General features: G+C 42.1%; 1 protein-coding gene across 1 annotated transcript; it reads left to right on the plus strand.

Annotated features, from left to right (window-relative positions):
* The first annotated feature begins 1,090 nt into the window (after nucleotides 1-1,090).
* RAD21L1 (RAD21 cohesin complex component like 1) lies at nucleotides 1,091-12,826 on the plus strand. The gene is made up of 13 exons (XM_036395847.2): nucleotides 1,091-1,249; nucleotides 1,406-1,535; nucleotides 3,004-3,103; nucleotides 4,061-4,167; nucleotides 4,531-4,716; nucleotides 5,329-5,430; nucleotides 6,417-6,527; nucleotides 7,539-7,768; nucleotides 8,606-8,708; nucleotides 9,424-9,563; nucleotides 10,258-10,338; nucleotides 10,897-10,974; nucleotides 11,752-12,826. Exons 1-13 carry the CDS (start codon nucleotides 1,106-1,108, stop codon nucleotides 11,941-11,943), a joined length of 1,704 nt encoding a protein of 567 aa, XP_036251740.1. The 5' UTR covers nucleotides 1,091-1,105; the 3' UTR covers nucleotides 11,944-12,826.
* Nucleotides 12,827-13,872: the final 1,046 nt, after the last annotated feature.

Here is a 13,872-nt window from a genome sequence, read left to right on the forward strand (position 1 = left end):
CTGCTAATTTCTTTCACCAGGGGACTTTTATCAGACGTGTCTGGAGCCACGCAGGAGCTGCTCACCTGCAGAGAAAGAGATGGGGCGGTGTCTGCAAAAGGGCACTTAGAACGTCAAGGGTGACAGGGATTGGCAGGAGAAGGGGAGGGGAAGACATGGAGAGGAGAGTGAGCTCGCTCTCCACTCTCATGAGCCCAAAATGAGGGGTGCGACAATGCGTTCCGGAGCACGCGTGGCTCCTGCTGGCGAGCCCCAGAAGGAGTGGGCCATTGACAGCGGCAGGTCCCTGCGGAGGGCTCCGTGGCTGTGCGGGGCCGTGCCGAATGGACACGGGCCCTGCAGGGGCTCTGAGGGCGGGCCCGCTCTGGGACCCCCCCGCGGCGCCTTCCCGCCCTCGGCCGAGCCGCGGCTGAGGCCTGAGGAGGGTCCGCCCGCCCTGCCGAGCCCCCTCAGCGCCTGTGGATCCCCCTCGACCCCCGGGCTCCTCATCCCCGCAGGGCTCCTCAGCGGCCGGCTGTGCCCATCCATCCCTCAGGATCCCGCTAAGTCCAATACGTCCCCGCCTGGCATTGCTCAGGCCCCCTGTCCCCTCAACGTCTTGGTCACCCCATCCCTTTAGGTCCTGCTAAATCCTCAGGGCCTGGCTGGCTCCCCCTGTCCCCTCAGGCAGCACTAAATCCACCCTGACCCATCCTCTAAGGATCCCGCCAAATCCCCCCTGCCCGCCCTCTGAGGGTCCTGCTAAATCCTTTCATTCCCTCAGTGCTCTCAGGGTTCTCCCACTCCCTCAGCACCCAGCTGGGTGATCCCAGCCCTTCTGGACCCCACTAAATCCTCACATCCCTTCAATATCTGCCTGGGTACCCTGTCCCCTCTGATCCCGTAAATCCGCTTGTCCCCTTCAGTACCTGGTTGTGTCCCCCCATCCCCTCAGATCCCACTAAATTCCCCCTTCCCCACAGCACCTGACTGGTCCCCCATCCCCTCAGATTCCATTAAATCCCTAATCCCACTTGGGGCCAGACCCCAGGACCCATCTCCTTTTGCAAGGGGAAGAGCTCAGGGAATTTTGTCAGGGCTGCCCTGAGACCTTTGGCCAGGCACCATGTTCTACGTCCATTTGCTCATCAACAAGCGGGGGCCGCTGGCCAAAATCTGGCTGGCTGCCCACTGGGAGAAGAAGCTGACCAAGGCACACATCTTTGAGTGCAATTTAGAGACCACTGTCAAAAAAATCCTCTCCCCAAAGGTAGGCTGTGGCATGAGGAGGGATCTCCCACAGAGTCCTGGGGTGGAGGTGTTGGTCTCTTGTAGAGAACTCTGTTACTTCTGTGTAATATTTTAACGTTTTTGCCAAAAATACTAACTCCTGAACAACTTTTGTTTTAAATTTAAATCCTCACAGTTTGCTATAGCTCTGCGAACCTCTGGACACTTACTCCTGGGGGTGGTGCGGATTTACAACAGGAAAGTAAAGTACCTCTTGGCAGACTGCAATGAAGCTCTGACCAAAATGAAGACAGCCTTTCGTCCAGGTATACACAAAATTCAGCATTTTTCATCTGTGTCCTGTACAGCTCTCGTTTTACAAATTAATTTTCTGTTAAATACACATTACTGACCCCAAAGGCAACTGAACATACTAGCATCTACTGCTGGTCTGGCTTAATTTAGTGCCATTTCAGGTCTTTGACTCCCTTAACAGAAGCAGTATCTTAAGTGGGCTTACAAGGAGATGCTTGAGTTCAGCCTCCATTACTAGATAATTAATTTTAATTTCTGATGACACCAACAACATGTCTAACAGTGTCAGTGCCAGACCTGACAGTGTGTTTTGAGCTCTAGCCATGTAGACAGGGAGAAGGGAGCTGAGATGACTGGAGCCTTTTCCAACAGGCTCTGTATTTGTCATACTTAGGCAATAAATGGGAGGCACTGTTGTCTAAAAAAAAAGCCTGAGAACACCAGTGTCTACTGCCAGTTTTAATGTGCTTTGTGACCTGGTCTGTTTGCAAAATAGTCAATAATTACTCTGCATTGTTCTCAAGGATATGATCACAGAATTGTAGAATCACAGAACCATTTAGGCTGGAAAAAAAACCCAGTCCAACTGTTCACCCAGCACTGCCAAGGCCACCACTAAGCCATGTCCCCAAGTACCACATGTCTTTCAAATCCCTCCAGGGATGGTGACTCCAGCATTACCCTGGGCAGCCTGTGCCAGGGCTTGAAAACCCTTTTAGGGAAGAAATTTTCCCTTAATATGCAACTGAAATATGCCAGCCACAACTGGTGGCTATTTTGGAGATAGATCCTATAGCAACTTGGAGAGCACCACACTCAGTGAGCTCAAGAGCACACAACAGTCACCACTGCTGCAACAGAGACTTTACCTAGATAGAAATGGGGAGAAAAATCTCAGCAGAAGTGGTAAAATGCTGAAAGAGGCTGTTCAGGGATGCTGTGAAATTTGCATCAACAGAAATAGACACAAGTGATCTGACTTTGAAATTAACCCTGTTCTGGGTAAAAGGGTGGGTTGGATGACCTTGAGAAATCCCTCTTCATGTGAATTTTTCCAGGATTTCCAAGTAATTGGTAGTCTGAGTACATAATTATTTGATGCTGGAGAACAGTGTTATGGAGACAGAGCAGAGGAAAGGAAAACACAGTGGTTCATTTGCAGTGCTGTGAAAGACTCTGGGCTAGACATCAGCTGGGAGAACCTTCCAGGGACTTAAAGCAGCTGCTCACCAACACAAGTACTTGCATATTTCAAGCCCTGTTGCAGCAGACTCTTTTGTATCTGTCTGTAAAAAATAGATCATCTTAAGGACATGGAAACTGAAATTCCAGTTTTGGGTGCCTAAACTTTACCATTCTGTGATTTAGAATGGCAGCAGTCCCTCCTGACAGGTTTATGGGCTTATTATACCTACCTGGGAGAGAACACTACTTTTATTTTATTGATACTTATTTTGTTATGTTGTCTGCTTATTTCAGGGCTTCTTGACCTTCCAGAAGAGAACTTTGAGGCTGCTTATCAGTCCATTACATTACCTGAAGAATTTCATGATTTTGAAGCACCACTACCAGATGTAAAGTAAATGCTTCCATAGTATTTATTCATTCTTTTAGAATTTTCAGAAGTAAAAGCTATACACTTGCTGTTATCTGATTGAGTCTCAGATTGGATTGTTTTGATTTAGTAACTGAATTCTCCTAAATTCTGAGTTCTACAGCCACAGGCATTGTGCTTTGGTAGTTTTCCTCAATCCTCTAAATCAACAGACCTTCACAATGGAATAATGTCTTGAACTTAGACTTCAGGATTTTAAATTGTCTGAGTGAAGGATGCAAACAGCTTTCTGAACCCCAAGAGAAGAGATAAAAATTAGTAATAATCCTGAAAGATGTGGCCAGTAACCACACAGTGTTGCACTGTTCCACTGGGTAGCTTCATTTTGTTTCTGCTCCACTGCTCTCTGGGGCCGGGGTGTTTTATCAGCAATAGTCAGCCTGGCTCCTGAGAAAAAGCCAGCATATTTCTTATGCTTTTTTGACACAAAGCAGCACTAATGTAGAAAACTGATAAAAACCAGGAGGCTAAGTCATGTTTCTGATGGCTCTGATGCCCCAAAGGTCCAGGACAAGAGATTTCCACTGAGGGTTGCTCTGTACCTCCTCATAAATATGGTTTGATGGGATCAGTAAGGGTTTATTATTTTGTAAGTACAGCTGCAATATAATACACTTTATTCAAGTGCCTCAGTGTGCTGACTCTGTAAAGGTGCCTTTTCCACCTGCCCAAGAGTTGTGTAATTTGATTTAAAAGATGTTTCACTAATTAGTTGCCTTCTGACAAGGGTCTGGTAGGTATCAGGGCTTGGGAACAAAATCACAAAAGCCCAAGTTTACAGGCAAAAGGGAGTGGACAAATGTGGGGGCTTGTGATAAAATGCCAGGATTGAAGGCTGTGCAGAAACAAGTTTTCACATTCCAGCTGAATGCTCAATGTGTTTCAGTTCACTCTATATTTTTATAATATTTTTTTCATCAGGGCCATTGATGTTGCTGAACATTTTACCTTGAATCAGAGCAGAGCTGAAGAAATCACACTTACAGAGGATTATGAAAGCAGTATACTTCTCTGTGATAGAAACTTTGGTGAGAGTAGTTGAGAAAGTGGAAGAATTTCATAAGGGGAAGTGTGTTTTATGTGAGCTCTTTCCATGTGTGAAAAAGCTGTGATTAGAGGTCCATTTGTTTCATGCATTTGCTGATTGGCCTATTATGCTGTTTTAGGATTAAAATTTTGTGTAAGCAATATAATCTGGTGTCAGACACTGAGGACCAAACCAAACATTTCCTGCTTTTACTAAATTAGATAACATTGTTTATTCTTTATTCCATTTGAGGTATGGGATGTCTTGCAACCTTTTAAAAATTACTTGAAAAATTAGGAAACTGATACATCTGAGTTTACAAAACTCACACAGATGAGGGATCAGGAATTGTGTGTTCCTTCAGATGAAGAAGCAGAAGCCCTGAGGAGACAGAGCTTCTTTGAGGGCAGTGTCCTGACGAGCAGTAACAATCTGATGGCCGATCCCAACTCAGCCAGCACCAGCGGAGACAAATCTGTGCTGCACGAAGATGTTTACTGCTTCCAGGATGACCATTTTGGGGATGAGGAGGATGCTGCAGATATGATTGGTAGGGTTTGCCACAGCAAAGAGAATTGGTTCCTTTCCAAATATTTTTATTCTTACAGGAAAACAGTCAAGACAGCAGCAAAGCGATTGTTGTCAAACATAAATTCTATGTTAGTTGTTGTTTTCATACATATATTTTTACTACCTGTCACTAAGTCTATGATCACTTAGACACTGCCAAATCAAATTGGTTTAAAGGCTGTATTTTATTATTTTAGAATTAAAGGCATTACATTTATGCTTAATGTTTAACAGTTAATTTTGTTTTTGAAGGTGAAATAGTGCAGTGTTTTTATCCTTACTGTTGTAATAACAAAGGCAGCAAAGTAGTTTCTGGATCATTATGGCTTAGAGCATTTATGTAAACCTTACAGATTGATACCTGTTAACACTATTAAGCCATATTAAAAAAAAGAAGGGTGGAAATCTCAAACCTGGGACTAATCCCCTCCTTTGTGTGCTGCTGCAGACAGCCACACCACTGCCAGCCATCTGCAGAAGCTGAGCTTGCTTTCTTTGCAGAGTATTAACCTTGACTAACATTGGGCTGTATCAGACTATTTCATGACTACTAAGGCTTAGAATGATTAAAACTATGTGCTTTGTATTTAAGAAATCTTGTTGAGAGATGAGCAAAATGTCCTAGATAAAGACATTCTTGATGTGGAGGAAGCACGTCCTTTGTCACAAGATCTGCCAGAGAACAGCACAGCCAGTGAGTTTGCAGTGTCTGCTCCATCTCACATAAACCCTCTGTTCCTGTGTTAATGCCTAATGTCACTCACATTCAGCTTTTTGTAGTATCCTTTGCCTTTTTCCTTTCTTCATTTATTTTGCCTTTTTTTTTTCCCCTAAACTGCTTCATCCACCATTTTAGGATAATTTTATTTGATTTAGGGATTCCAAATTTGTAACTTAGAAACACCTTGCTTAGAAACACCTTCATGTGACATCCTGTTGGATATGCTGTTGGTCCACCCTGCTGCTCACAGCATGATGTCCCTTTCGAGGGGGAAAGAAACCCAAATAAGGCTGTCCTGTAACAGTGAACTTTCCTAGTGAGAGCTTAAGAGGTCTTTTCCAACAGAAACAATTCTGTGTTTCTATTTCTGGCTTCATATTTCTGCAACAAATGGCACTTAAGTAGCTCATAAAGGTGCTGTTAATCTTCTTTTGGTTTGATGTTGATGAAAGAAATAAAGCTTTGATAACTATTTCTGAGAAATTTTTGCTATCTTAAATCCTTACTCCCCTATCAGAGTGTTAGTTTAAAACAGAGAATTCTGGAACAACTTTAAAGGGATAAAGTGGCTCTTGCCTCTCCTTGCTCTATTGCTGGTGCTGCTTGCTCCTTTTCTGTTGACAGAGATGTCTCCACTGCCATGCACTTGTCTGAAACTGGAAACAGATAGGGATTGAAACTAAACACCTTTGCCCCTGAACCCTCTGTTGTGTGGGGTTTCTCCAGATCTGTCTCTGCTCTGGCCTGGTCATTCTGGGATCAGTGAAGGGAAGTGTAGAGTATTGAGACTATGAGAAGGAACTGGTGAACATAAGTGAGGTTATAAACAAAACCACAGTTTCCTATTTCTCGCTGGTTTTGTCCGGTAGCATTCTCTGTCATGTGATTGAGAAATTAGTCCATATTGTAATTTTTCTTTTTTTTTTTTAATTTGGGTTATTTGCTGGGTTTTCTTGCAGTTGAGTCCAACTGTGCAGACACCATTGTTAAGGATGGAAATCAAACAATGAGTGATACAATCCTTTTGTTCCAGGAAGAAGGATTTGTGCTTGAGCCAGTTGATGATACAGGTCAGAAGTTGATCCGTTTCTGATAAATGTTTGCATTAACTAGATTTGGTTTGCTTCTTAGTAGTGAAAATATTTGCAATATAGATTATTCCCACTTTAGATTTCATCTGCTCCTACTGTCAGAGTTCATTTTTACAGTAAATATTATACAAACCCAGTGTCAGGTTATTTATCTCAACTGCCCAAATTTGTGCTTGCAGTTTCTTCCATGTACCAAGTCAAGTTTTGTTGCTCTTCAGCTCTGGTAGCATTGCAAGCTTGGCCTTGGGGGTGGTACTGAAGATTCACCTGAAAAACTGTAATTGCCAGTCACACATCAATGACTTTTATATTTAAAATCACAATTCTAAAACTTTCAAGCCTTTGGAAAACATTGGTTTGTGAACTTTTAACAGGATCCAAGGTGAAAAGTATTACATTTCCTCTGCAGAGGAAATCTAAATGTCCCCTATCACATAGGTGGTTGTTTATGAATAAGCAAGCTCATGTTGACAGCAATATTTACAATAATGGAATTTTCTGGCCTGCCCAAATAATATCCAGGAAGTTATGACTATATAAGTAATCGTTGCCTTTCTTTTGTGTTTACATCTTGATTAAATTGCTAAAGGATTAAACTGACAAATACAGATATTAATTATGAGGTAATGAAACCTCTTGAGTGCATCAGCAGTTCCTGGAGCATTTAACTTCCTGATGGATTAAAGACAGCTTATTCAGTCTTGTTGCTCTATCGTGTCTTTTCATTATGTTGTCCTGTACCCAGCTCTTTATAAAAAGAGTCATTTGTCTTCCAAAATTAAACATAAGGGAATTTCCAATAAAATAGTCCAAAGAGTGAAAACTTCATAGAAACTTTTGAAGGAACGGCCTGTGCACATATACTTTGATTTCCAAGTCTAGGCAGTGTTCAGAAGGTCGGCAGCCAGGTTGATTCACGGGGCTTTTTTTGTGTGCTTAATGTCCTAGGAATAGACCTTAAGACTTGTTATTAATACTTGCTTTATGTAGGTGTCACCCAGAGGAAGAAAAAACAAAGAAAGAGGAAGCTGCTGGTGGATGTGGAGAAGAACCTGAGCTGCCAAACCATTTACAAGCAGCTCTCCAACTCCACTGACCTCCTGGCCACGCTGGACCTCGCTCCCCCTACCAAGAAAATGATGATGTGGAAGGAGTGGGGAGGTGTGGATAAACTCCTGTCCCATTCTTCACAGCCTATGATTCATGCTCAGCTGCAAAAGGTAAACATCAGTTCCTTGTGGGGTCTGTGCCACTGTGCAGAATCCAGGATTGTTGCAGAGCTGGGATCTGACTGAGAGAGTTTTGCAGACTCTGATCTGAAGTTGGAGCTGGCTGCAGGTGTGCCCTGAGCATTGCTGTGCAGTACAGGTCAGCAGACACCTGATGGTTTGCACACTCACCACTGTTTCATCATCTGTGGGGTCACAGCCTTAACCTTCTGCACTCCAACAAGTGAAAAACTACAAAAGGAACGTGAGAGCTGATGTTTCATTTCACACACTGGTGCCTGACTGAACTTGTACTGAGACACAACTTTTTACTTTTCTGTCTATTTCTTTTATGTTTTCTCCTTTGTTGTATTTTTTCCTGGTTTATTTCCTCTTTGTAATCAATTTGAGATATTTTTTGTTTATATTTATTTAAAGGTACATCAGACATTAGTAGTAGAATATTGCTGATGGATTTGGAAGGGTTCACTGCAGCAGTGCAGCTTCACCACTTAGAGTCCAGCTGCAGAATTACAACTTGCTCTTTAAGAAGATGAAAACTGCAGATGTTTCTTTCTTTCATCCTTCCCTACTGGCTGGCTTCAAGAAAAATGATTCAAGCTGCTCCTAAGATTTTTTTTTCTTTTTCATGGAATTCATGTCAGAGCTGCAGAAAGCTATTGCTTAAAAACAAACAAAAAAATTGCAGATTTTCAGAGTGACCTAATTCAAATACTGAAATTCTGGGTTGCAGTCATTAACATACAGCTCATATTCATATTTTGTGTTGATGTTTGTAAATAATCTGACATGATATTCTGAAAGCAAACAAAAAATAATTATTTTCAGTTCTTTGAAAAATGCTTCAAGACTGACAGATTTAAGATGAGAGCAAATGGAATACGGAGGATGTCTGAAATGAAAGAAATGAGAAAAGAGCAAGACACTACAGGTAATATTTTAATTCTGTTGTGCAGAATTAGGTGTTAGAGAGTATTTTCTATTCTACATAATGTTTGAGAGACACAAGAGGTGTTGTTGTGCACTATTACCCAAATTACTACTTTGCTGTTCTTTTGTTTCTTAGAAATTAAATGAAATCCAAGTTTTTTCTTCCTTGTGGCATAAGAAGATATTTTTTGTTTCATATTTGGTTTCTCTAATTATCTCTGAAACTACAGATTTGGGTAATGTTGCTTGTGGGGTTTTTTCCAATATAATTGAAAAAAATTAGCTTCCCACTTATCCTAAGCTTAATCAAACTTCTCTCCAAAATTCCAAATTAATGTAAAAAGTTCTACTTGTATCTGGAAGATGTGTTTGGTTAATATCAGGCAAGAAGAAGTGTTCCATTTTAGATCTTCTGAGAAGGATGTATCCACTTTCATTCCTTTCCTCTGCTGGGAACCTAACCTGTCTCAAAAATTAATTAACAAACCCACCTCCTGTGAGTCCATAAAGGTCAACTTTCAGAAAAGGAAAACCTGCCTTAGAAGGTTCTTCTTCCATGATTCTGTTGGGAATGATGTTTCTTCAATATTTGCTTATTCTGGCTCTTCCTCTCAAAGACTGTGAACTTCTGTGTGATTTTTGGTTTTCAGTGGGTTTTTTTAAGGATGGTGATTCACAGTAATTTCCTCTTCAACCTTGGTTTTCTATTAATACAGAGATGCTGCCAGTAGAAGAGCCAAGTTACCTGCAGGAGCCAGCTCATTCCGAGACTGGGAGAAAAATTAGATATGATTCCTTTATGTTGACATCACAGAATGACAGAAATGAAACCAATGAGAACTGTGGTGAAATTATAGTGAGCAGTTTTCCTCAGTTTTAGAGACCTAAGTGTGCCTATTGGTTCCACTTTTTGCTAAGTTTCCATTTAAAACATGTTAAGAAATTACTAATGTTTGGAGAGGATGCTAAAAACAGTCAAGAGAGCATTAAGTAGCTTGTGTGATGAAAGTTTCTTTATAATTTGGTGAACTCCCACAATGAATGAATGATTAATTAAAATGTTTATTAATCAGCGTAGATTACAGTTTAATCACTAAGTATACATGAGAGCTTAATATTAAATATGAAATATTGTACTGAAGAGACAAATATAATCTTTATAAAGCAGAAAATTTACATTTTGGGTGTCATATTAAGGCAATATTGAGGAAATACCTAAGAAATATCTCTTCCATCTTCACTTCTGCTAAAGGGCGTTCTTTAGAGAATATGAGGCTCATTAATGCTGAAAAGTGATGAAATTGGAGCTAATGGCAGCAGAAAATGTGTGCTCCATGCCTGAACTCTGCCCATAGGTTTAGTTTCATCTGTAGATAAATCCTACAGCAAGGTCCTTCCCTGTATCAGGGAAGACATGGTAGAAATAGCAGCTTATTAACTTATTTTGAAAAACTTCATTACAATAAATTCTTTGAGAAGAACTGTGTAAAGAGAACTGCACTGTGTGCATAAATGGCCAGGCCTAGTGATTGTCTTCTTCATGTTCACAGGAGGATGGAGCAGCTTTCTCCGAGAGCTCAAAAAATTCCCTGGGCCAGGAGGTTGAAGCACAGCAGGTGGAGGTGCCAGAGGTGTGTGTCCTAGGCTGATGGCCCTGGCTTGTTTCAGGAGATAACCCTGTTTCTTAAAAAAAAAAAAAATAGCATCATGAACTTACAGGGAGTTTTGCTTCCTGTGAGCAGGAAATAATTTCAGCCTTGCTAGCTCTGAGGATGTTCAGGTACTCTGAAACCAGGGCAGTCAGCTGCAGGCTTCAGAGGTTAAACCCAAAATCCCAAGCCAAATATTTGAATATCTCTTATATCTCTTTAAGCCCCTGTCAGTACAAATAGTGTCAGAATTCCAGTCCCACAGAGCAGTACCTGGCTGTGGAGCTGCCTCACTGGGACCTTGTCCATGTTGCACCTGAGCTATCTCTGAGCACAAAGCACACAGGTCCCATTCTTTCCTTTGTTTCACACAGCCTTGTGTGAGCACAGAGGTGTCAGAGGCTCCAGATTCCCTGAGTTTGGCCATCCAGATATCCAGCTCCATCTGGATTTTTAGCCAGCCTGGAACTCTTGTCCTTTTTCTCGTGGTGTGTGACTTTTTACAAACCCTTACCAACTTTCTGTTTACTTCCTCTCAAGGAGCAAACAACGACTGGGAAAGACAATGAAGAAATAAGATGGGGCAAAAGAAGTCTTCGGTTACAAAAAACTTTACAGGTACCAGGACGGGATTTTGTTATTAGATACCAAAACCTGGTGTTGATTTCAGCTGGACCATGTTAGAAAAGCTCTTCCTTCTACTGTCCATTGTGTCTCCCCTTCTCATGTGCAGCATGCACTTTTTTTGGTATTTCTGTGGAAAATCAGGATTCTAGGTGCTTGATGTGTGGTGTTCCTTTGCACAGCTGCTGGAATTACTAGAATTTTCTGAAGGCTCTTTTTTTGTAATATATTTCAAAAGTCTGTGCAAATAGTAAATAAATATTTACACCTAGGTACAGCCTTTAAAAAACAAGAGATAACTGAGCCCAAAGAACTGCTCAATTATATTTATCGTTAGCAATCACAAAGCATGATGGAAGCACTCCACTAGTGTAATGGAATTCTGTGGAATTGTAGATTTTGGTAACACACATAAGTACCAACACTATTATGGCATTAAAATGTCAAGAATCACTTCTTTAAACACAGATGGGAGATAGCCAGAGAGGTTGTGGGCTCCCCATCTCTGGCAGTATTCATGGCCAGGTTAAATCGGGCTTGGAACAACCTTGTCTAGTGGGAGGTATCCAGGGTGGGGGAGTGAGATGGTGTTTAAGGTCCCTTCCAACCCAAACCAGTGTGTGCTTCCATCATTCTAGGGAGATGGGATCCTAGGTGAGGCATTCAGGCAGAGATATTCCCTCTGTGCAGTGCTCTCTGTTGGGACTCCATGGGCTCCAGTTTCACAGGTGGAGAAGCTGACCTGACTGATTTCTCATTTCCCTCACACAGCAACTGAAGAGATCGGGCGTGTGTTCCTTCAGTTTCCGGGAGCTCTGCCAGAGAAACACCCGGAAAGAAGCTGCAGCCACATTTTACATCTTTCTGGTGCTGAGGAAGCAGCAGGTCCTCGAGCTGCAGCAGCCCAAGCCCTTTGCTGACCTCACAGCCACTGCTGGGCCCATGTTTGACAAGATCAGATAAACTGATCAAAATACAGCTTGGGTTGCATTTTCCAGCAAATAGTTTTCCTGGAAAAAGGATGGAATGTCTTGTCAAGCTGTGGGAGAAGAGCAGAGCTCCCTGTCCTCTGTACCACCCAGTCATGGCTGGTGCAGGGGTCCTGCCCCAGGTGATCACTACAGGGTTTATTATTAATATTTATAGTTACATGATGAGTTATATGATAGTTATACAATATGTTAATAAAATATCACTAAAATATATATTCTACGTAAGAGATTTACATTGTGGAGGATTTTATAAAAGTCCTCAAAGGAATTTTATAAAAATCCTCAAAGGAATTTTATAAAAGTCCTTCAAAACCTTTCTCAAAGACTACCTTTGGAGCTTAAATTATTTTTGACAAGGCTCTAATACCATCAGTAAGAGTTATCTGTTTACTCTCTGTAGCAAAAAAATTTAGATTATTTAAAATTTTTCCTGTCAACAAATGTTCACTATTTCATGTTTTAAGATCTAGCAGGGTACTGTCTCCAGTGTTGCTTTTGTGTCTTCAGGCAGACAGAGATTACACTGGCCCTAGAAGAGGCCAGAAGCTGCAGCAAGAAATTCTATTTCCTAGAAATCCTGCATTTTCAGATTTCACAGAGCTTTTTAACTTATTAACACATTTATTCATATGTAGATCTATTTAAAAATGGATGTTAACTGAAATATTATTAATTCTTTGCATTTTTATCTAATTTAGGATTAATTTTATCCCTTTTACTGTTATTTTCTGAAGCTCTTGGTTTCCAGCTGCCTCCCACCTGGAGGAGGAATGGTTGTGCCCCACTCAGCTGCTTTGGTGCTGTGGGGACATCACTGTTCCTTCGTGTGGAATCAATAAATATCAGAAAATGTTTCCTTTGCTTGTTGTTATTTCTTCTGAAGGATCAAATCCTATGGGTTCATCTCAGAGTGAGGGACTTGGTGATTTTACTTTAAATGGGAAAGGATGGGTGCTCCTGTCACCCAACTTCCAGTGGCACTGTTTGTCTGTGCCCACTAATGTGTGTGGTTCCTGTCCCACAGGATTTGGGGTGGTTTGGTTTTCAGGGTCTGTTTAAGGAGTAAAAAGGCTTTAAAAGAGGTGAAGCCCCAGTGTGGGGCATGGGGTGGCCATTGGCTGTGGGGGTGTTCCAGCTGAGAGTCCTTTCTGGACAGGAATATTTCATTAAATAAGTATTGGGCCTGTGCTGCTGTTCTCTGAGGGGTCCATTTTCTGGATGTAAGGAAGGGAAAAGCATCCCTGTATGGTAAAATCCTCTCTGTTTTCTACAAAATAAACGCTATTTTTGGGTGGGAATTAGGAGCAAGGCTCAGGCCAAGGCTGGAACCAAGGGCAGCTCATCTTTTCCTTATGGCAGGCCTGGCACTTCCAGAGCCAGGTGCTCACCTGGGAAAAGGGTTTGGGTTTGGTGAAAACCTCTCCCTCTTTCCCTGCAGCAGGCCCAATCTCCCTGGAGTGGTGCTCCCACTCTTCAGGTCAGAGTATCCTGGGAGACCAAGCACTGCAGACTGCAGAGGGAAGGAGAAACCATTTTTCTTTCCCAAAAGCCATCAGGAATGACTCTGCATCTCACAGCAGAGCTGCTGCCTGTGCCACATGGTCAGAGCTGCTCCAGTGGCAGCAGCTGTGATAACTCATTAATTTTCCTTTCAAGGAGAGAGGCTGTGCGTTGGATTCACCGGGAAAGAGGGAAACAAAAGGCAGCTGGAGGCGGGCAGGAATAAATGGGAGGCAGGGGATATATATACACACTGAAAACAGTCTGTGTGCTGGGATAAATGAGATACAAATCATGCAGGAAATAGTGCTGGAAGAAAGACTGACATGTATTTACCAAACAGGTTTGTCAAAACTCTGGAATAACCATGGGGGCGTGACAAAGGGAGCTGGGAATGTCT

Source organism: Molothrus ater, chromosome 17 (assembly GCF_012460135.2).
Source record: "Molothrus ater isolate BHLD 08-10-18 breed brown headed cowbird chromosome 17, BPBGC_Mater_1.1, whole genome shotgun sequence".
NCBI classification, from domain to species: Eukaryota; Metazoa; Chordata; class Aves; order Passeriformes; family Icteridae; genus Molothrus; species Molothrus ater.

Bases quoted from the DNA above. Each gene is read 5' to 3' on its own strand.
- RAD21L1 (XM_036395847.2), top strand. From the start codon at position 1,106: ATGTTCTACGTCCATTTGCTCATCAACAAGCGGGGGCCGCTGGCCAAA. The intron at 4,168-4,530 runs GTGAGAGTAGTT...GTGTTCCTTCAG, and splicing joins TCTCTGTGATAGAAACTTTG to ATGAAGAAGCAGAAGCCCTG. The intron at 9,564-10,257 runs GTGAGCAGTTTT...TCATGTTCACAG, and splicing joins AGAACTGTGGTGAAATTATA to GAGGATGGAGCAGCTTTCTC.